Source organism: Chaetura pelagica, unplaced genomic scaffold (assembly GCF_000747805.2).
Source record: "Chaetura pelagica isolate M959 unplaced genomic scaffold, ChaPel_1.0 scaffold156, whole genome shotgun sequence".
Taxonomy (NCBI): domain Eukaryota; kingdom Metazoa; phylum Chordata; class Aves; order Apodiformes; family Apodidae; genus Chaetura; species Chaetura pelagica.
The window spans coordinates 79,428-103,379 of record NW_009953694.1 but is presented as its reverse complement, the minus strand read 5'-3'; the positions used below and the strand labels follow the sequence as shown (position 1 = coordinate 103,379).

Here is a 23,952-nt window from a genome sequence, read left to right as displayed (position 1 = left end):
GGCCCGGGGCCGGCCCGGTGCGGGGAGCGGGGCTGGGCCGGCCCGGCGGGAGCGCGGAGCTGCCCCGGGGGCAAAGCAGCAGCCTTCCCTGCCTTCCCCAGCCCCTGCTTTTGTGTTTTTCTCCGTCTCTGACCCCGCTGAGGGCTCAGCCCTTGTCAGGAGGCTTAGGGCATTAATACCGCAGGTCGGGTTGTCACGGTACTCCCGGAAGCGAAATAAAAAGATAGGGAGTAGGACCTGGAATGCTGACTGAAACTAGAGTCCTGAAGCTACACCGTTACTCATCGTTTGTGATTATCTGTTGCGCGATGTAGATACTATTTTACCGCATTGTAATAGCTATTTTATTGGTCAAGAATAAAATTAACCTCTCTTTAACAGCTGCGTTCAGATGTTGTTAGACCTATGCTTGTTTACTTTATAGGTGAAAAATTCCAAACATAAACAGCAATGTGCTACACCTGTCCTCAAAGCTGACTTGGCTAGAAGTGGAATGTAGTTTCCTGACAGATCTTCTTACAAAGAAGTTGTAAATCCTTTGTAATGGCCAACAAGAAAGAGCCTCCTTTTTTCAATGAAGATAATATGGGACCGTTTCACTACAAGCTTCCTTTTTATGAAACTATGGAGCTCTTCATTGAAACGCTCACAGGAACGTGCTTTGAACTGCGAGTTTCCCCCTTTGAAACAGTTATTTCTGTGAAAGCTAAAATTCAAAGACTGGAAGGTACTATTCTGTCTTGTTTCAGTGTAAATGTTGTCACTTTAGAGGAAGTCTCTTATGAATTCTAATTGCCAAATTAAACCAGTTATTTTAAACTACTTGTTCAGTGATAAATATCAACTAGGCACTCAGTATATGGCTTAGGTTTAATTGAAAATGGATTATTTTCTTTTCCTTTTCTATCAGTTCATGGTTTAGGCTTCACTGGAAATGATATTTTTTCTCTCTTTTTTTGTGTATGTGATTATTAAAACAAATCTTAAAGTCTGTGGTAAATCTTTAATTGTTTTGATACTATATGGGATACAGGGTTTTTGGTGGTGAAAGGATTCTCTGACATAAGTTAACTAGCAAGTTTATAAACTTGAGTCTTGCAGTATGTCTCTATTACAACTATCAGAGCACAATTCAAGCTAGGTGCTATTGTTGTCTCTTATGTTAGTCAGTTTATGGTTTGTTTATGATACTGCAGTCACAACAGCAGCTACAGTGCAGGCAAACCCCAAAGACAGCTTGAAGTTACCGGTTTGAGTTTTGTTCAGGTGAGTGATCTTTTGTTGGTATAGGTCTGGCTGAGCAATGTTTTGTCTCAAAGTGATGAACTTGGCATGTCTTACAAAGTGAAAAATCTCAAAGGAGATAAGTTATCTCACGCCTTTCCCTCTATGATGAGAATGATCCTGCATTAAATAACGTGATTTGAAATATGTATGTATATATACTTCAGGTGCTTTGCAGCATTGCATCTTCTTTCTCACTCTGGAGCAGTAAAAGTACTGAATAGCTGCACAAGCTGAGAGTACTGTATTGGAGTTGCTATTGTTAAGAAAAGGGATCTTCTCTTTCCCCAGTATATCTGTACATGTTTTTCATACTTCCGTCTGTGTGGAACTGACCCTCTGGGATATGTAATATGATGCTTCAGACTTTAAGATACACTCTCCTCCAGTTGCAGAAATCTGTGCTAATAGATGAAAAAAACGTAGCTGGCACAAGTCTTAAAACACAGAAGCATTGTAACAATAGGGGTGACTTTTTTCTGGTAAGGTTACTTAGTAGAAGCTCTACGATGCAGATATCTAGAGTTTACATCAGTGTAACTACGTTAGTGGAGCTCTGTGGATATGCTTTGTTTCCTGTGGGCAGGGCCGTAATTACTTACAAGTCAGAGAATGTGTTGAGATGCTCCTGGAATCTAGAAGAGAAACAAGAAAAGGGTTTTTCTTCTCTGTGACTGAATGTAGGTGTAGGAGAGATGCAAGCAGATACGTGATAGAATGCTGACTAGGAGTATATTAAAAGGGAACATAAGCAATAGAATACAGAAAGTGGGCTGTGGACATTATAAATGAAGGAATGAGCTTTACAGGATGCATGAAGAGACTAATGGGATATGTGAGGAAGAGGAATTTTAATTTCTTGTGGTCCAAAACAGGAGATAGCAAATAGACATTTTTTAGTTTGAATTACACCTAGAGCTTATTATTGTAGCTGGGTGTGCCTAGTTTACTAAAGTATCAGAATTTCTTATCAGAAGAACAGCTCAGTAATACTAGACTTTGCTTATTCAGAATTTTTTTCATATGTAGTTCATAGGATGATAAGGTACTTAATGGCTTAGGTACCTACTGTATAGACAATTATTAAAAAAAATAATCATTAGAACATGGAAAAGTTCATTGTTACTTATCACTGAATTGTTAGAAGCCAGTTGAAATATCTTGATACTCCCGTTGAAATATCTATAATATCCTGATTAATATAATTTATGGGAGGCAGAGTGAAAATATTGATCAGCTGTGTGTAAAAGGAACAGACAAGACACACATGACAGATTCATTTTCTGTTGCATTTAGGGTTCCTATTCCATGTAAAACATTGTCAACATTTCAGTTGCAAAGTTCCTATTATAGTGCAAAATAAAATAAATAATAAAAAAATCAATCAGGTGAGGTGGATTGAAAATCCTAAAGTGAATTTGTTATTGTGATTTAGCTTGGGAAATAGAAAGCTTACATCTCTTCCTGTTTCTGCTTCTGGTTTTCACTTTTTGTTTGTATTGTGTCAACTTTCATGGAGTGTGAACCTCTCTCATTTAAGCTGTGCTTCTGGTTGGAGAAGGCTTCCTACACTGCTGGGAGAATATGTGAGGTCCCTAGAATGCATATTGTCTTTGTGGACTCATTTGGGTGTTGAGGATGATGGTGTGTATGCATACAAAAATAAAAGTTTTGATAAAATTTTCTGAGATCTCCAAGAACAAAATCTAGAATTGTATCAGAAGTTAACAAAGTAGTTCAAATGTCATCAGTGCGTCTAGTTGTAAGGGGCTAATAATAAAACTAAATCAGGACAAACTGATCTTTGTGAACAACTGGAATATCAGTGCTGTAGACGGCACTGTAATAAGAAAGGACAACATGGATGGCATGTTAGGAATTTAGTGTAGTTCTGGTACTGTTTGTCATTCTTGGTGCCTATTTAATGATCTAATAGGGAAAGGGTTTGTTTAGACAGCTGTAGTAGACACTGGTACCTTCCTAAGAGCTCCAGCTCCCCAGCTTTCTATTTCTAGTTTGTTTTAGTCAGTAAAGAATACAGGTAAAATTTAATAATGAATTCTAATGCATCTGAAATTTCAGTGCAAGTCTACTTAAAAGCTGAAGTTAAATATCCAGTGTCTGTTTGAACCAGATCCTCAATTATGTTCCATTGGAAGTAAGCACTTGGTATAAAAAAAATGATAATGCTGACTTTGGAGCCACCTAGGGTGAGTTGCTGCTAGTCTTGATTCACTGAATGAGCTTTTTAAAATGATATGCGGGAGAAGAAATAGTTCCCATTGTCTGGTGGAGGCTTAAAAGCTAGAAGAATATGTACAGCCAGCACCATAGCATGGTGTTGCCAGCAGTGATATTTTATTATTATGTGTTTGAAAGCAGGATCATGTGTTGAGGCACATGGATAGGGCAATCCTGAAGTTTCAGGGTGACATGAAAGACTGAGGCTTAAACACATGAATGGTACTTTAAAATAGCAGAATTTCATTGAAAGTGTAAATAGATGGGTTGGGTTTTTTGGGGGTGTTGCTGTGGTGGTTGATTGGTTGTTTTTAACTGAGGTGATCTCTTCTTGTGCCCTCCATTGCACAAGTCTTTGTATCTGATGGGCTGGGCAAATTTTAGTATTCTTTTGGAAGCACCAAGTAGCGTATTGAATTTTATAGAAGGAAGATTCAGACAGTGTATTCCTAGTAGTGGTTTATTCTTGCATCTGTTAAAGAACCATAGATAATACTTGTAAACATATTTGTTCAGCAAGATAGGATTGAGTCTCTAGAGAGGCGGTGGGGTTTGGAATTTGGTGTTGGTATTATTAGTATTATTATTATTACTATTATTATTAATCTTGTGGGAATTAATTTGCATTCTACCATATGGAGTGTTATGGCCTTCATTTATGTAGCTAGCTTTAAAACAAAAAACCCCACAACAGTGATGGTTTGTTCAGTAACTGCAACTGAATTTTATGATCTGTGTATGTGGAAATATTTACCTTTTTAGATGAAAATTTACATGTTCTTGTTTTATTGTTAAGGACAAAAACAGAACTAGCTTGCAGACTACAGCTGAATTTGGAATGCTTGTGTTCAGCAAGGAATGACAGATACAATTGTGTGTGTATTCTCAATTCATCATGAGAGCTGTTATTTTTCTTTGGTCTTTTTGCTGTCCTTTTGCTGCATATGTACACCAGCTTCACTTTAAGTGAAAGGAACTGGGTGAATATCAAGCATACTTCTGGATGTTTTATTTCTTTCATTATTCTATGACTTTAGACTATACCATAATGATATTTACTACTGTTTGCATTAGAGAAAATACCCATGCTTGTCTCAGGACCAGAGTAAGTGGATTGCACAAGTGTGAAGAGTTTTTAACAGAACCAATCTTGCTTTTTTTCCTGTCTTCTACTTCTCCTCTGTCTTCTGTTTGCTTTGTCATTTGATTGTTTACTGTGCTGATAGAGAGTAGAAGTTCATGAAGCTTTTTTTGAGTTTATGCATTGCATGAACTGGGATAACATACCTGCAAGTGCAAGCCTGTGCCCAGATCATATTGTTAGAGCAGAATCTGGAAGGTGTAAGTAGGGTCACCTTTCTCAGGAAGTTTTGTAGGCCTATATTCAGTTACTGGTGACTCGCTGTTGTTACAGTCTTTTTGTCAGTCTCTAGGATAAAGGGCAGTACTGACCACCATTTACACTAATGTTAATATCATGCACATGAAAGCTGGAGGCTTTGGCAGTTACAAAAATGGTCCTACTGCTGTAAGTTGGGAAACTTTGCACCTCTTCATTAGTGTAGCTATTTTGTGAAGGAAAGACTGTCAGCCCAGCCTTTCTGTAAGCAGCAACAAAAAGTAAATGTTAAAGAAACTTTTAAGCAATTCCATTGTTGGATGAAAGGTGAGTATGCTATTTCAGCTTAGACTTTGAAATGTTTGTGGTGTTTTTAAACATTATAAAATATAATATTAAACATAAGTAACCTTCTACCCACAACATAAAATCAGGTTTGCTCTGAAATCTATAGAGGGTTTTTTTTCTGGGTCAGGCTTGACCACTCCAGTTTTTCTGGTGAGTCTGCTTAGCATACCAGAAATAAGAATAAAGGAGTGAAGCTTAAGGGTGTATCTGATATGCTGATTCAGAAACAGGATAAAGTACCTACCTCTCTTCCCCCCCCTCATTTTAGTAGGTCAGGTTGTCAGTGCATCTGCAGGCTCTTCAGTCCTGCTATAGCATCACCTAGCTAGCCCACTTCTACTGGAGTGTTTGTTGAGATTTACCTTATTGCCCTACTTTTTGCTCAGTGCTGATTTAGAGCAGTCCAGTGATACAGTCATATGCTGCTTAGGGAGAGGGGTTAGTGGAGGGGTATCTTGCATGTCTCGTTGCAAATTTTACATGCTGATCTCATGTGCAAGTGTACTCAAGAAAGTCTTACTGTAATCCAGAAAAGGGGACAGCTGATGCGTATTTTCCTGCACCTGAACCTATAAAGTACATACCATTTCCTCTGTGTATAAACACAGAAATCTTAGAAAGCAATATAAAAGAGAATTAGTAATAAAGACTTGTCTGTTTCCTATTAAAGCAGAGTATAGTCTTTTCATCTGTTCATTTCATCAAAAATACATTGTCATTGTTAAATGAACAAAAACATGTTTCACTGCAGCACTGCCAGTGCAAGCCAGCCTTTTTAACAAATACTCTCTCAGTTTATCAAAGTAATTGGAAATTGCTCCTTCGAGGCTGCTGAAACCATAACAAATGCAGACAGTAATGACTGTTTGTAATCTGAAGACTACAAAACAACACAGAAAATAACTTCTCTGTAGACTCCCTGGTTGTTGCCAGCTTGTTCTTGTTTTGCTTATGCTTCAGACTGGAAATATAAATAATGACCAGTTATTAAATAGCTGGCAGTGTAGTAACAATTGTGTTAGTCTACTATATGAATATATTCCCTTAATAAATGTCTTGCGGACATCAGAGGACAAAAGCTTCACATTAAATGCCATCCAAGTGAAGTCAAGTTGTGTTGGTCAGTCACTAAAGAGAAGGTTTAGATGTGAGCTGTGGTGAGAAAAGGAAATTGTCTTCTTCTGTAAAACTTGAATCTTGACAATGACAGTTCCTTCAAAGTGCACTCCCTTTGCTGTTCTGGGATGTCCACTTAGCATGTCTCCTATTTGCCTATTGAATTACTTGGACTTTCACCAGAGTCTGGTTTCCTTTTTTTCTTTCCTGGTGATGGGTGTTGGTAGCTTTTAACCCCTTCCAGTTAGGAAAGGGGTACTTAGCTGACCTTTTGTCACAGCTTGCTAAGCACTCATAGAAGCCTTGGGAACCTGAGATGTTTTTGGAAGCCACCTGAACACTCTGGTCTTTGTGTTCCCCTCTTGCCAGATGTATTTTGGGAAGTTTCACTGTGTAGCATGACTACTTGCATCTCCTTTTAAGTATCTGAACATGTCACAGACTAGTAGGGGTTGGAAGGGACTTCTGAAGAACATACAGTCCAGCTGCCCTGCTAGAGAAGGATCAAGTACAGTAGTTCACATAGAAACACATCCAGTCAGTCTTTGAATGTCTCCAGGGATGGAGACTCCACAGCCTCTCTGGGCAGCCTGTTCCAGCGCTCTGTTATGGTCACAGTAAAGAAGTTTTCCCTTACGTTTACGTTTAATGTAAGGTTGCGGTTTAATGCTGTTAATGATACTAACGATTAGTTTAACATGCAATGAATAGAAGTATAAGATAATGTTACGTTAAAGTAACTTTTTGGAAAATACAGCTTTTGCTTTTTAGCATGCGGAGCAGTGTTTGAACCTTTCTATAAAAAATAGCTAGTAGCCTCTATAGGTTTTAATTTTACACACAATGAGATCATATTTACCTGGATTTTCCAAGATAAATTGAACAATAGTGTTCCTTTTGGCTGCTGAAGGGAAGAGTTTGTTGTTTAGGTGTTTTTTTAAAGACAAAAAAGACAGTTCTTCATCTTCCTACTAGCCTTATTTCTTTTTTGTTTGTTTGTTTATTTGTGATCTGAAACGTCTTACCCTTTCATATCTGTCCAGATTAGTACTCTAGCCAAAATATGGAAAGTGGCATCATTGTAGTAAAAATGTGGGAAGACCTCAGTTTTTACCAGCTCATACTACCTTTTGTTACTTCTGTATCCAAATGACTTGACTATTCAGGCAAAAAGAAACAAAGTTAATAGTTTTACAAAACACGGGTGTTTAATAAGGAACACATACTCATTGTGCTTACTTTCTTTTAACAAAAAAATATTAAAATCGCTCGCAGAACTTGAGTTGAAAATTAGTATTACTGGATACAAGTAATAAAATGTTTTGATGGTCTAAAAGAACACCCACAACAAAAGTGTTCCTAGTATGAAGTTTGACTAACTGCTATGGTACTATATTTTCCTTGTGAACTTTCAGGTTCCAAACCTAGCAGTGATAAAAACACACACAGTTGTCGTTACTGTAACAGAACTGCCACCAGTTACCTTAATGCAATCTTGTCTTTACAGAATATCAGTCTGTGATTAAGTTATCAAGCAGTTCTGTAGTTAAAGTTTTAGGCTGTTTTTTTTTCTGTGAGTAGATATAAAGCTGTGAGGTACAGATAATAGGAAAAAAACCTCCCTAGCAAGTATTAGATAAGTCTGAAGGAATTTAATACTTTACAGACTCCTGTTGAGCCAAAAGATTGAACTCTGACTGTGAGCACAAGTCTGCTGAAAACCTTACATTTTTTCTTAATAACTGTTTGGGCAGTTGCATATCATGACTAAAGTCAGCTAAAGCTGCCTGTCCTTGTTCTACTTCCTTTCTTCATTCCCCTCTTGTCTTTCTTGCCTCTGCTCCATTACACCCATGCTTTTCAAAAAGTAAAAGTAAGACTTCTCCAAAGCCCTTGCATGAAGCTCCAATTTTAATACTCTTTTATTTTTGTTTTTGTTCAGGTATTCCTGTCTCTCAACAGCACTTAATTTGGAATAATACAGAACTGAAAGATGACTATTGTTTAAATTATTATAAGTAAGTATAGAATAAAATTGCACTGATATTTCTAAATTATTGTTAGCATAGGCAATAGAGAATACTACCAAAAAAATTTATTGTTTTTTACAGCATTTCAGAAGGCTGCACTCTGAAGTTAGTTCTGGCTATGCGAGGTGGACCTGTTAACACTAGAAGAGGTAGGTGTTAACTCAGTTAAAAATAGTGGTTTTCATGCAACATCTTAAAACTGTAAACAGCTTCTCTTAGCTAAGCATTTTAGATTATCAGACTTCAGTTCCAAATTAATTGGAAAAATAATTTTTTAAAGGAGGTATTTTTTCCATCTTTTTTCCCTTAGCATACCAAGTGCCACCATCCTTTTTGGTTTTGTTTACCCTTAGTTTATCGGGTATCTTTGTATGTATAGAATCATCAAGTCTTAAAATCAGCAATTCTTCACCTACAGACAAAATTATACTATAATATCATTATACAAATAGTTTTAAAAATCTGGTTAGTAAGAATCAGCCATTGGTTCAGTCTGATGATAAGCTTAGTTGTATGGAATTGAGGAATGAAAATGGAGAAATCTCCTTGATAAAACACCCAGCATATCTTCTAGGTTGTGAATTCCCGTTGCAAACTGAGCTGAGCTTTCAAAAATTGCAGTGGTGATGATGTTCATAATAGTAATAATATTTATTTTTTTCTTTTTGTAGTTCCTGTGGAAGACCCTATCCGGGAAATGGCTGAATACATGCATCCCAGTAGAGAGGAGATCTGGGAGAAAGGGCCGTCCAACAAACAAGTTACTTTCTTAGTATATCGAGAAGGGGATCAGTTGAATTTCTTCCGTGTGGTAGATCGAGGAGATGGTACTTTAACACCATTATCTGAGTCTTTGAGGTAAAGTTGGTTTTAATCTTTATTTTTCAAAAAGAAGATGCTGTATAATTTTCAGCTTTATTTGTTGACACTATAAAAAGAGTATTGGTTATGTATATATAAAATATTGCATGAATTTGTTCCCTAAGGGCTACTTAAATGCTGTAACTGACTGACCTAATGATACAGCAGTACTTTGTGGTCAGTGGTCACGCTGACAGTTGTTTGTCACTGTGTATGTCAGCAGAGTGAGATAAAGATGACCTCATGTTTGAGACAATTCTTGCTCTTGAGGCAATTCTCAACATTCCAGCTCCTTCTGAAAGAGAACATTTCATAGGAGAGTAGATTTGGAAATAAAGATACTAAAAACTTTTGTTAAGTACTTTCTTTTCCATCTTAAAGCATTTGTTTAGTTTTAGAAAAATTTCTCTCTTCACAGCTGAAACTTTCTTTTTCATATGAATGTGACTTGACCAAATGATTAGTCAGGAAGATGCTAGATTGGTGGTGCAAATCCTGAGAGGATTTGTCTGAGCTTTAAGAGAAACTAGGGGATTTTGGTTTGGTTTGTGGCTTTTTTTTAATTTTAAATATACTGAAAAAAATTACCAATAGAGCTAGCCTTTGAACATATTTAGGCCTCAGATTAACTACTTGTTTAGGTACCAAACTTGTCTCAATGACTGTCACAGAATCAAAGTAGTGTTGTCATCTGCAGAGCAAGTATGTCACGTAGGCTACTACTTTGTTCTGTCATAGAATACTAGGATGGAAGGACCTCAAGGATCAGCTGGTCCAACCTTTCTAGGTAATACTGTAGTTTGTATGAGATGGCTCAGCACCCTGTCAAGTTGAGACTTAAAGCTGTCCAATGTGGGGGAATCCATCACTTCCCTTGAGAAACTATTCCAGTGTTTGATTGTCCTTATGGTGAAAAATTTACCTCTTGTGTCCAGTTGGAATCTCTGCAGGTGCAGTTTGTGCCCATTACTGTTGTCTCTTCCATGTGACATCTTGTAAAAAGGGAGTCTACATCTTCTTGGCAGTCACTCTTTAAGTACTGGAACGCGGTAACAAGGTCTCCTTTAAGCCTTCTTTTCCCAAGGCTGGACGAAACCAGTTTTCTCAGCCTCTCATATGGCAGGTCCTCCAGTCCCCTGATCATCCTTGTGGCCCTTCTCTGGACCCCTCTCCAGCCTGTCTGCATCTTTTTTGTAGAGCAGGAACCAAAACTGAATGCAGTACTCCAGGTATGGTCTGTCAAGTGCTGAGTAGAGTGGAATGGTGACTTTATTTCTGCTGGTGATGCCCTTGTTGATGCAGCCGAGCATTCTGGTGGCTTTCTTTGCTGCTGCAGTGCACTGTTCTCTCATGTTGTTGCCAGCTGGGGGAGGAGATATTTACTGTCACATTCTGGGTGTGGTCTGTCAGCCAGTTCCTCACCCACCACACCAGACCCACTTGTTAAGGCCGTAACAGGTGAGTTTCTCTAGAAGGAGGCTGTGTACCAGCACTCACTAGCTCCTTTACCCTCCATGGAAGCTTCCCACAGGATTCCTTCCAACTGAGCCCTATCTGAGCTGAAGTTTGCTCTTCTAAAATCTGAAACCTTTTTTCCTGGAATTAACCTTAACCTTCATTGTACTCAGCAGTATCCCAAACTCCATGATATTGTGATCACTGCAGCCAAGTCTGTCACTGAGATATTACAGAGCAGGTTTTCTTGTTTAGTGTGTAGTAAGTCCAGCTGTGCTCCATTCCTGTTTGACACATCCAGCTTTTGTGTGAGGAAGCAGTCCTCTGCACATTCCAGGAACTTGATTGATGACAGGTGATCTCAGTGTTGTTCTTCAGCCAACGTCTGGGTAGTTAAAGTCTCCAATAAGAACCAGGTTTTGTTGACCCAAAACTTTATCCTGAGCAACCTGAGTATCATTGCATTTGTCACATCATCTTGGTTTGGGGGTCAGTAACAGATGCCTACTGTAAGGTCAACCTTGGAGACAATCCCTCTGATTTTGACCCAGAGGCATTCAATAGGGCTACCACAATTACCATAGTTGGTTTCTATGCATTCAAGGTTTTCCTTAACATAGAGCGTGACTCTTCCACCTCTTCTCCCCTGCTTGTCTTTATGAAACAGCCTGTAGCCATCTACCACAGTCAGTTGTCCCACGATGTTTCAGTTATTTCTGTGATATCATAACTATCTGACTGGGCACAGAGCTCCAGTTTCTTGTGTTTATTTCCTAGACTGCACGTGTTAGCATACATACACTTCAAGTGGCTGGCATTTTGTTCTCATTTAGCGAGACAGCTAAGGCAAACAGATAATTTTTTATTTATTGTAATTATTAAACTATTATACTTCTATTAATATGCTTTAATTATTTAATACTTTTTCTTTAATATTCCGTAAACAGATTATTACCTATAATTGGTAATATCTATTTTAAAATACTAGATTCTATGTTTACACTGCAGCTTTTGTGTAGGGTTTTATTATCCACCAAAGAACTTAATATTTGAACAACTGTAAGGAAGAGTTCCTATTCTGAGGACTAGCTGCATTTTCTCCAAGGCTAAGGCTTGCACTGTTTTAAGTAAGTATTCTTGTTTCTGTTTGCAAAGCGAAAGAAGAACTTTGTACTGGATTTATATTCAGTATGACTCAGTGTGTTCAGAGTGATATTACTCTTAGAAACTTTTACAACAGATCTGTACTTAAAAACTACAGGCTGAATATCAAGGTTGAATTCCCACATAGTTACCCAGAGTAGAAAGACTTAAGTGTTTTATATACAATTACTGGAGGGAAAGAAGAGGAAAGATACAAACATTTTAGATCTGTGATCTCCTTTGGCCCCTGCAGTCTTTTTCAGTAAACAGCTACATATGGTGTTGTGTCTCAGTTTGAAATAAGTAAAAACCACCGCCTTCATCTGTAAGAACTGAGAACCTTGCTGTTGCATTGGCCTAGATACACTTCTGGAAGGAGGAGCAGACAGATATAATTCCTGTTCTCATTGATCTGCTTATTACCAATTTTTTCACTTTTACCTCTTCAATCCAAAGAACATTCAAACTAATCCAGTGCTAGGGCTGTGGATGCTTAGTGTGAGTTGATGCAAGAAGTTGTCAGAAGGAGCCTGTACTTCATTTTTTAAGTATAATGGGATCCCTGATAATCTGCCTACATGTTAAAATTCTTGTGTGTATGACTATTTTTTTTTCCATTTAGAGCTAGTATGAACAATTCTATTAAATTCTTAGTACTTTTCAATTAGGTTATCCTAAAGTATAGATTAAATAATAGTTTGCTTGAGATTGACTAAATGTAGCAAACCAGAGGAATAAACTACACTCTTTTGGCTCTTGCAAGGCATCTCAGTAAGCCTTCAAAGTGCGTCAGCATGTATAAAAGTCTCAGTACGTTCTGCTTAAGAAATGTGCTGTCACTGGTCAAGTGAACCAATTATGTTGGAAGCCACCTGAGTTGAAACACATTCAACTGAAGCTGTTTCTCTTCCTCTGTTCTTTCTATGGAAGTTAAATTATTAGCTTTTCTACTAAGGCAGACTGTAATTTGGGGGCAGGAGGAAGAAATATTAATTTTCAGATTTTTTATTTTGGCTGGATCAGACTTGGTGGGAAATGAAAAATACAAAGGGAGGAGAGAATGGAAGCAAATCAGACATTTTCGTTTGATTTTTATAGAGAAAGGCTATGAATCTGAATACTAGTGTTTTCCACACTGGTAGTTGAGTGTGTTTATATATGTGTGGGTGTACTGGTGGCTGAGCATTTCGAGGCACTTGTTTATCAGCTTTTCTCACATCGCTTACATATGGAGCAGAATTTAGTGAATGCAGTTTAGAAACGCATCATTAGTTTGGGTTTTGTTTTACAGTTCTCCAGATAATTTTATTTTGTCTGTGGTTAAGTTAATGGTTAAAATTTGACAAGGTGTAAATACATAGAATGATTGTTGTCTCTGAATTTAAAAGAAAATTCTTGGAGTTGTGGTAGAACACTGGCAGGCTCTGGTATTAAAAGTGCTTTTAAGAAAGTACTGATCATTGTTGAGATGTGCATTTTACAAGCAGCATCTTACTAATTTTGACAGCTATGTACAAAATAAATTTTAGATTTACTCATTGGAAAATGAGCTAAAAGTACCATCAACTTCTATCATTTTACAATCACATTAAACGAAAAAAAGCCCTTTTATTGCTCCTTCTTTTTCTTCTTGTTTCTTTGGCTCACATTTAGTCAGAAAATGCAAGAAAAAGAATAGCAATTATTTTTGCATAAAAAAACTCAAACAAAAAAACAACCAAACATGCCACTTTTATTTTTATCCTTACCTTGAAGGAGGGGAAATTCAAATAACTGTTTTGAATTGGTGACCTAGGTCTTTGAACAGTTAAAATTCTGAAATTATTCTTTCATATTGAATCTTTCCCAGGAGAGATATGTGATAGGCATGCTTACTGTCCTCATATAGAGCTGTTCAGCTTTTGTAAGAAATGACTGGACTATTTTGCTGACTCTTACTTTAAATTTGCTTCAGTCTTGCTCTTAAAGATCTGTCTGCCACCTGTGCTGCCTTTGGAATTTTGCTGCATTTTAGGACATTGATTTAGAGAGTCAATGCAAAAGTATTGTCTCTTAACTAAGGGCAGCAGAATATTTCCAAGAATCAGGTAAGATGCCAGCTATAATTACCAATATTTATTTTTTTACTGACTTTCATATGATCTTTAGATCTTTCTTGGTCTCTTTTGGAGAGCAGAAACTTTATTTAATACTAAGACATTTGTATGAACACGGGGGAATTGCCTGATTGTCACAATTTATAGACGCTGACAGCCTACTGGAAGAATTAAAACTTTATTTAAAACGTACTATATACAGTGTTGAAAATGCATACTTTTATAATTAATTGGATCCTCCTTATTGTTCTTTCACTCTAAAATTTTGGATGTGTCAGTGATTAATGCTTCATAAGAAAAACAAGTTAGATACTGACTTTAAAATATTGGTTTTTTGCATTCTGTTAGTATATGGAATGGAAAAAGACAATATAATGCTAGACATTTTCAGTGATTACTGAGTTAAAATATTTTGGTTTGGGTCTAGTAATTCTAATCTTTGTTTTTTTCCAAATGGGACACTCTTTGGAAACCTAAACTGAACTGTTTGTTTGTTTGTTTGTTTTATTTTGAAAAGGAGAAATAGAATATCACATCCACATGGGTGACCCCTCCATTTCCATTTATGGTGAGAACACCCCTCAGGATGGATAGAAATTTGGACTTTCCTTCCCTGCCAGTGTCTGGTTAATTGGAAAACTGATCAGCTTGTTGTCTGAGTCACACTGTTAACAGCTTTGGCCCTACCTTCAGGAGACATTTGTGGAACTGGATATCCCCTCTGTGGGGAAAATATATAGTGAGTGTGAACCAACTGTATATGGTATAACAACTTCCCAGAGCGTGGCTATGTTCTGATTTCAGCATCATCACTTTATGTGAACATCTAATAAGGAATGCTTGTGTCTTAAAGTAAATGGATTTGAAGTGTCTTTGCATACAATTTTACATAATGCTTTGTCAACAGATCAACTACGGATGTGACTTGCTAGTTGTGAGAATATTCTACATTGAAAACAATTAAATTACTTGCTTAGAGGGTGAACACAAACTCTCTTATTTTCAGTGGTGGTTCTGTTTATAACGTATATGCTGATGATGAAGATGAGACAGAGGCATCACCTTCTGGTCAACAAATTATTGAGAATTCAATTACTATGAATAAAATGAAACTGCTCAAGGCAAAGATGGAGAACATGAATCTGAGTAAAAAGGTGAAGTTGTGATTTCAAATTTTTTATCCTAAAATTGCTTATCCTAAAACAACTTTCCTAATGTTTTTTCTAAAAAGTAGGTCAGATACTTTGCTGTCTTGGGAAGTGAGGTGATCAAGGGTAGATGATGCTTATCTATTGTATTAAGTAAATGCCTTGTATAAATGTTCTGGTACAGGGCATTGTCTTTTCTTGGATCTACCTATCTGCATTCAAATAATTCACAACTGATCCTGAATTTATTTGCATACATGAGGGTTTTTAGGTGTGTGTGGGTTTTGGTTTGGTGTTTTTTTAGATTTTTGTCCGTTTTTCTTCCAATGCTTTAAGTAACACTGCTTTGCAGTACTGCTCTGGTAAGAATCAGTGTTGCTCTTAAATGAAACTTAATTAGAAATACTGTAACTGAAAAGCCTATAAAGCTCAATACAAGAATGAGACTACCTAGAAGAGAAAACATGTTGGTGTTCCTGTCTGTCTTGGTTACCTAGATGTAAAATGAAGATGATATACTTCCTTTGTTTGTCCTGTTTGAGACCCTAAGCTCTTCTGGATAACTTTGGTGGCATTCTGGCTTCCCTCCTGTTTTTCTGACATGTGGCCTATCTACTAAAAAGTCTTATTATAATCTTCAGTTGTATTATTCACATGTTGGGGTGAAATCTTGACAGCTAGTAACAAATGAGCAAGTAGAAAGAATTATTTGGTTCTTTTTGCCTTATGCTGTCTGAATTCCTGGGAATAGGATCTGATTCAGGTCTTTGAATGCAGCCATAATTAAAATACTAATTGTTGTTCTGTGTAATTTTTTTTAATAGCCTAAGAAAACTGTCAAGGTGAAACCTCGTCCTCCAGTGGCTCCTCGACCATCTAGTGGCTCAGTGACTGCAGCTCGTCACCGCTTCTTAAGAGTACTCCCCCATATTGGACAGTCTTGCCTACCTCCTCCTGGAAATTCATATCCTTCAGAGTCTTCCCAAAATGCACTTTCAGCATTGGCTACTTTGGCCACTGCTGGTAGACCAATGCCAGCCACAACTAATGACTTCCTTAAGGAAGATGACACTTGGCAGAGCAACTCTTGGTCTCAGTCAGTTGGTAGCATCAGGTTACCACCAAAAATATCTCGTGTTGAACTTGAAAATGCAAAACTACCTAGAAATAGTATTTTGACTCCGGTTTCATCTCGGCATGCAAATTCAGAAAAACTATCAGAAAACCTGACCTCAACAAGCGAGGAGGATGCTGTTTTGTTTCCGAACTTAACAAATGTAGAACTATATGGAACAGAAGAAAAACTTCTACCTGAAACAGATGCTTTTGCTTTGTTAACAGAAGCAAGCAGTGCTGAACAGGGTAGTGAGATATATGACATAGGAAAGGTGAACACAGAACTTGGACTGTCTGAGGGAGATGATGAATCTAAGGTTGTAGAACAGCATAGAAAACCCATTGGAAAAGTGCTGAGCACTGCAGCAATGGGGACTGGTCTTCTTAGTACTCGTGAATTAAGTCCACAGAAAAATCTGCTTTTGTCACCTCTTCGATATTCAGCACAAGTGGCACATCACAGTTCTCTGAAACCACAAACACAACCCAAATGCTTTGAGGCCAGTGACTTGAGATCTACAGCCTCCCCAAATGTGCTTCGATCGTTGGAAGTCCACAGTGTAGCAGACTCCTCTTTTCCTAGGACTACTAGATTTCGTAGTGTGAAAGTAGAGTCACTTGGCAAAAGACCTGATGTAATTACTAAAACAGAGGCTAGGGACATCACAGATGCAGCTAACAAAGCATCCAAAGAACGTGTGAGTTCTGCAAGTAACTTAGGATTTTTGGCTTCACTTGCCCGAAGTGCAAACAGAGAAAGTTTACAGAGTTCCTGTGGGACAGGCAGGTTTCGGACTTCTGGTATTGCACTACCTACAAACCTTCAGCATTTTCAGGAAGAAAGCTTTAGGAAAACTGCTTCTCCAAGTGAAGCTGCTGAGTATATTCTTGTGAGTACTAATGCTTCCAAAGAAATTAAAGTTTTCTTGACTTCTCTGGTACTGGTTTTACGAAAACTACTTCGGTGTGTGTGTTTTTTCAGGGACAGCAGGTGGGGAGGGGGAGGTCTACTTTAATCCCTTACAGTCTTAAACTGTTTACTGAATTCCTATTGCTATCTTAACTGCCTATTTATCTAAGTGGGTCCTAAAAGTACTTTTTCATAAAAATTGAAGTTGTTACTCAGTTCACAACTAAAATGATCAGGTTTTGTAATTATAGAATTACGAGTGTGTGTGTTTGAAGTGTCATCTGACTTTTTCTGCTGCTTGCTAATTGTCATTTATTCTAAAGTTTGCCCTGTGACTGGCACCATACGTGCCTAGCTTTAGATTGCTCATGTACTTTGTTTTGGTGTGTTGTGAAGTATGGGGGCACTATGAAATAGTCATATTGAGTAAGGCTTTTTATTGCAGAACTTAATTTTTTTGCACAGAAGTCTTCTTGGATTCTTCATAGGTACATTGTTTGATACAACATTGGTTTCAAGTAAGCTGATAGCAGTCTGCCTAGCTTTTCATTTAATTTCCATCTGCTAGTAATTTCCTTGTGGAAATTTTTTCTTTTTAGTCTGCGCATGGGCTTGGAATGAATGGAAGTATTGCAGCTGTAGGGAAAAGAGTAGGTAAGTAATGTGACTTAATAATTGAAGATGACTTTTTAATCTTTCCTGATACATCACATATATGGAGGACAAGAACCACTAATCTTTGTAAGGCATATGTCTTTCAGAGTCCTTGCTGTATTTCACTTCTGTAGCATGGTGTAACTTCTAATATTTTAAGTAATTCTTTAATATACATATGTAATCCATATCTTAGGTAGACAGGATTGTGACTCTTTCCTAGCTTTTTTAATACTCAATGAATTCTGTGTGTCATCTGTAGACATAAACATGACTTTCTGCTCTGAAGTTTCCAAAAGGTCAGTTCTGTTAATACTTTTGTATACTGAAATGGGAGCAAAATTTATCAGTAGCATTGCCTTGAGGACTACAGCCTGAGGCAGACAGATTTGACAAAAGAAAAGTGGGGGCAGTAAGGGCATAGATGCTGAAGATTACTGGTATATTGCAGATTGTCTGTTTTTTGTGATGAGCATCATTCTTTCTACCCTAGTCTTGGTAACTGTGGAGTGCTTAATGGTTGACATCCACTGAACGTGGCTGTGTTGTGCCTAAACATTAATTTCTTTTGTGATTAGTTCTCTTGGGAGGAGTGGAATTGCCTAGATTAGTACTTTTTAAACTCTTAAGACAGCTTTTCTTCACATCTTTAACTTGCTTTGCAGGCTGTCTTTCTTTTCCTAAGGTCATACAGAAAGAAGAGTCAGGCACTTATTGCAGGATTTTAAGATCTAGTTATAGAGAATGACCTGTAAGACAGATCTTCAATTAGCATCTGCAACAGGAAAAATTATGCATTGTAATTGATGTATAAGCAAAAGCTGCTAAAATGGTGGATTGTGCCTTCATTTCACAGCTCAGGGTCCAGCTTTGAATTGACAGTAATTAATAATCAGATCTGTCCTTACCTACTCCATGGTGAATGAGATGATACCCTTATAGTCACACCTGCATTGTAGGGAAGCCTTCTATCATCTGTCATTTTGAACAGTACTGTAAAGATGACACTCCTCTGGTGTATTGTCTGTCAGACAAGAGTGTTTTCCAAAAGGTTGTAAACATGAGACAGACAAAGTTGGTGTCATCATATCATGCAGATTCTTGAGCACCAGGTGTCTGCTAATGATCTACTGTATAACTGGCCAAAGGACAGATTTGGTTTGTTATCCAAGGCCTTCATTTACATGTAATTGCTGTAGGGATCATAAATGTGAGCACAGGTGTATTGGATTTTTCTGTTGAAGTATGGTCCACAGTGGAAGCTGTCTTTTTTCACAGTGGGCTAACTGATGCTCCTGAAGTAGTATGCTTTTAAATTATGAAATTGATAGCATGGACAAACATTGTATGGAAGTTTCCATGCTAGGTAGCAACGTGGGATCCACTGGTTGATAGTGGTGACTGCCTGGTGTTACTTTTGAAAGTAGCCTACTGCATCTCAGCTGAGAAATTACTGTTGAGATTAAAGAAATGCTGGACAAAATACTTCTGAATTCATGAGGTCACTTTTTGGGAGTATCCTGACAAGATACTGGTAGAAGTACTGAAAGAATGTTTAATAATTCCACTGTCCTAGCATTTGGGAAATTTGCATCAGCAAGTGGTAGATTAAAATCTTGCTTCTACAGAAGGAAGGAAGACACCTTTCCTTTACATGCTTCCCAATTACAGAGCAAAAGCCAAGAATTACAGGGAAAAAAGTCAAAGTAAGGTTTTAAGTACAGAAATTTTACCAAAAACTGTGAAGTGTCTTAATAAACTATATAGCTAAAGAGAGGTCTGTAATTTAATAATGCATTTTTCTTGCAATTATACAGTACCAGCAAGATGTTAACATGTTGCAGTATTTATTTGGCAAAAGTAAGTTATTAGCCACTGAATATACTAGGTGCTAGATACTTGAATGTCCAGTTGATTTTTCAGAAAGCTATTGTGTGCAGTGCTTTCCCAATCACATTGTGTTTTTACTTTGCTTTTGGCAAGATCATTAGAAGATATATTTTATTATTCCTTCTGTAACTTCTTGCCAATGTGAACTTTTAACAGGTATTAAAAGTAATTTCAGTCCCACCTTGTGCTGCTTCTTCCAGAAGAGTGGATAGGCTTGAGATGTGGTTTATGTTTTGGCTTTTGGGTTTTTTTCCTTTCTGTTTAGGCAGTGAGGTTCCCACCTGAAGTATCCTAAGAAATGCAAAATTAATCTGGGTTTCAAAAGATAACATTTAACTAGCTTATGATCAAGAATAAGTTAAAAAATGTCCTTGTCTTTCTACCTCTGAAAGCAGGTGAAGGAACCCATCTTCCACCTGTGAATGGCTCAATTCAAGCAAAAAAGAAAATTACAAAGCATTGCTTTCTTTGTGGCAAGAAAACTGGATTGGCAACCAGCTATGAGTGCAGGTAGGCTGATTATATAACCAGCTTTTGTTTAAAATTAATAGCTGGGTTAACCAAAAGGTTTTCAGCTCTACATGGTATTCCTTAAGCATAGCAAATAAAAAGACAACCTTCATAAAAAGTGCAACTCTCAGTTCAGCGGAAGTCCAGGAACTAATAAAATTCAGGAATGTTGTACCTGTTCTGCTGCTGAGGTGTATGCTCTTCTAGGAAAATAAAGAAATGGGAGGTATCAGAATGCAAGATACCAGGAAATAAAGAGCATTATTACAAAAGAAGAAAGATAACATTTTTTACTAGTGTGGAGAGAACTTGCTACAGATTTGTTTTGTAAAGTTTCTCAATAGTATTTACATTGTTAACAACTTGAGGAAAAACTGATTTTGTTGCAACTTTTCAGACAGTCTCCCTCAAATGTGACCCTGTTACAACACAGCTGCACAGTTTGTGAATTTGTACTAATTTATATTTGATAACTTTTTTATTTCTGGGTGTTCTATTACTTGTAAGACTTCAGTCACCTTTGAGCATTTACAGAACCTCAAAAGCAGAATGCCAGATTATGACTTGCAGACAATGTAATGGTGCTTGATGGCAATCATTGGAAACTTACAAATACAACAAAAAAACCCCACCTGTTTTATTGGTTGATCTAGATTCTCAAAAGTACTGATTCCCACAAAATATTATTCTTTTGATACCATTTCCCATGAACTAGTCAAGGTTGGAAACTGCAGTACTATGAGCACTACTTTTGAAGCTGATCTTGGTTCATGCCAATCAAAATCAAAATGACCAAGACTTCTGCCATTGGGGAATTGTATTGGGGAGTTTATGGTTGAGGAACTGCCTCTTCAGTCTTTGATTTTGAGAGTTTTGGACTCTGCACACTTTATTGCTGAGCAAATAGCTGCAAGCTCTTGTAGTAGTAACTAAGCAGATTGCTTAAAGTTAAAAATAAAGCACAGAAAAATGGCGGGAAATTGCACATCTCCAAGAATAGCATTTGTTCTAATTTCAAAAGGAGCAACCATATAACCTTTTACCAGGATGGAACGTGAACCAAATGGAGAATACAGTCATAGGAGAACTGGTGGTTATGTGAGCAAGAACCAAAGAAAAGCAAATTTCTTACCAGGCACACAAAGCCTCAGGAATAACTACAGAGTTTATTACAAACCCTGATAGACAGATGGATAAATAGAGGATTCTGATCTAATAGTGAAACAGTAAATTGGACAAGTAATGCTTAATCCATTTCACAAGAATTCTGATTTTGAATGATGAGTGTAAAACAATTACAAGAAGCAACTTTATCAAATAATAGGGCAACAGGACACGAAAATCAGTTTCCCCTTAACACACTCATTCTGATTAAATCAAACATCCAGAATATACTTTCTCCAGTTAGGAGTCTGAGCTGCTGAACTGTCACATCTAAAGGCAAAAATCTCCTAATCCTAACTTACTGAAATTGCAACTGATATTGAAAAGTTGCACCTCTATCCAGTCATATAAGGAGTAATGTTCCCTATGCATAGTTTGTCTAATGTCTTTACAGTTGACTAAATATGTATTTATTAATCTTAAATTACTAATTTGAGTTTATGCCAGGCAGAAGCTGCGCAGAACTAAACATTTATTTCAGTGCTCTGAATGATGTGGTGTTTTTGAATTTAAATGCATTATGGGGATTCCACCTGATACTCTTATTTTAGTTTCACGGTTTTGTCCTCTGAACTCTACCAACTGATGTTGTTTAAGGTCTTTAAAAAGAAACAAAAATCTCAAAAGCCCATCGTACTGAATTGGTAGGTGTGTTTGATCCGTGATGGTTGGTTCCAGGAGTACTGATCCTGCTTAGGTTCCCAGCTGAAGAGACTGTTGAGTCAAAACTGCATCACCAAGAGTCAAAAATGTTATTTTGATTACCCTACCAGTTAATGTAGCCAGTCAAGAATGATCAGAATCCAAGCAGTTATGTCAAATGAGCAAGACATGATTAGGCCAAGGTCCCCAGCATGTCACAGAGTTAAAAGCTTCTAAAAGCTTCTAACTTCTAATATTCTTGATCCTTCAGATGTGGAAACAACTTCTGTGCAACACACCGCTATGCAGAGACTCACACCTGCACATACGACTATAAGAGTGCAGGGCGAAGGTATTTGCAGGAGACCAATCCCGTCGTTAGTGCACCAAAGCTTCCCAAAATCTAACATGGATGTGCTGCATGTGGCTGTTCTGCCATTGAAGAATTGTATTGAGTTGAGAGAAGCACTTGCTTAAACTGCATAATTTTGTCATGCTCCATATCTAAAGATTTGCCAAGCAACAAAAGCACATGAGGATGCATCCTGTTGAAGAATAATGTGAACACTACTGCGGTTAAAACTTTTCTTCTTTAATGAATGAAAAGTTAAAGATTAGTTTTTAAAAATTTAAACTATGATTTAACTGTTACTGCACGTCTTGTGTTGTGTTTTATATTTTGAAAAGCTATTTCACTAGACAAGTCTTTAAAAGATGCACTTTACTAACTTTATTTACTGTATAACCAGACTTGAGGGGGTGTTGTAATGAGGGGTGTCATGTAATGTCTTCTGTACTCTTGCATTTTTTGTCCATTGTGTGGTATCTTCTAAGTTATTTCACTAGAAAGATTCTCCTCCCTTCCTTTCCTCAAACAGCCTTTTTTGAGATTTTTAAGGGGGTAGTGTGTTCCACTCCTCTGTTCCATTCAGATTGGCATTCATACACTATGTATCTGTTCTGAAAATTACATATCATGTTAATCACATTTTCTTGAAGTAATAGTGTTTATAGGACAGGTTTGGTTTTAAATAGAAAATTCCCCCTTTATTGCCATTAAATATAAGGAACAATTTATTTTAACGTTTTTGTAATCCTAGATTTTTTTAAGACTTCATAACTTGGTTTGTTAAGATGTTGAATGCTGTTACTGGAAGAAATTCTAATAAATATTAAATTTTATTCTGGCTTATGCTCTTTTAAATACACAAAATAACTTTTCTTACCTTACCACATGCTCCTAAATTAAAAGTGGGGCTTTGTTCTGAGGGGGAGCCGGTGGGTTCTGTTGGGTTTTTTTCCCAGAAGCACTGGCTGATCTCTGTTCCTACTGAAGTCAATGACAAAATTCCCACTAACCTCATTAGGAATAGAGTGACTGACAATGTGTGCTTTAAATAAAACTCATCTTGCAGATGTACTAGCAAAAGCAAACAAATTACATCTATTAGCCTGCATCTTTTCTCCCCTCCAGCTGGTGCTGTACAAAGACAGTTTAGTACTTGCATGAGGCATCTCTAATGAGCATGCAGCTAGTGTAGAAAGTGGTGTTGGAGGAATATACCTACTGAAAGCCTTTCCTCTTTCATTTCTTCAATATGTCTAAATCTTTTTATAAGCTTATGTTGCTTGAAGTGTTCTAGGATATAATAAAACTACAACAAGCCACCAAAACAAAAACCTGTCCACAATGAAACTAGACAATTCAATGTCATGGTCCCTGTCTTACTGGAGTCCTCAGCTACTTAGTTGATTGTGGTATTAAGAGGATTTATGCTGCATTCCAGTCCAACAGTAGCAGCTGATGAGCATGGCAATCAAAAGCTGGGCCAAGAAAAGAAAGAGGATAACTGAAAAGGAGAAAAGAAACTTGAAGAATTCTTATCCTTGGAGGAAATCCATTTTATATAGTCCACCTGAAACTTCTTAAACCTGAAGTTTTCAAAGAGTGATGACCTTTGAACAAAGCTTTCAAAATCTTTCTTCTGGACAGTGATAAGGTAAA

General features: G+C 37.2%; 1 protein-coding gene across 2 annotated transcripts; it reads left to right on the top strand.

The window, feature by feature from the left end:
• Nucleotides 1-507: 507 nt before the first annotated feature.
• Nucleotides 508-23,082, top strand: ZFAND4 (zinc finger, AN1-type domain 4). 2 transcript variants are annotated; one of them, XM_010000331.1, is made up of 9 exons: nt 508-727; nt 8,271-8,346; nt 8,440-8,507; nt 9,030-9,216; nt 14,920-15,067; nt 15,886-17,067; nt 17,687-17,741; nt 20,027-20,141; nt 22,219-23,082. In XM_010000331.1, the coding sequence occupies exons 1-9, from the start codon at nt 544-546 to the stop codon at nt 22,352-22,354; spliced, it is 2,151 nt and encodes a 716-aa protein (XP_009998633.1). In that variant the 5' UTR covers nt 508-543; the 3' UTR covers nt 22,355-23,082. The 2 variants fall into 2 exon arrangements, with proteins under 2 accessions (XP_009998633.1, XP_009998632.1); XM_010000330.1 differs by having other exon boundaries at nt 20,024-20,141.
• The last annotated feature ends 870 nt before the right edge of the window (nt 23,083-23,952 follow it).

Bases quoted from the DNA above. Each gene is read 5' to 3' on its own strand.
- ZFAND4 (XM_010000330.1), top strand. From the start codon at position 544: ATGGCCAACAAGAAAGAGCCTCCTTTTTTCAATGAAGATAATATGGGA. The intron at 9,217-14,919 runs GTAAAGTTGGTT...TCTTATTTTCAG, and splicing joins CCATTATCTGAGTCTTTGAG to TGGTGGTTCTGTTTATAACG. The intron at 15,068-15,885 runs GTGAAGTTGTGA...TTTTTTTAATAG, and splicing joins ACATGAATCTGAGTAAAAAG to CCTAAGAAAACTGTCAAGGT.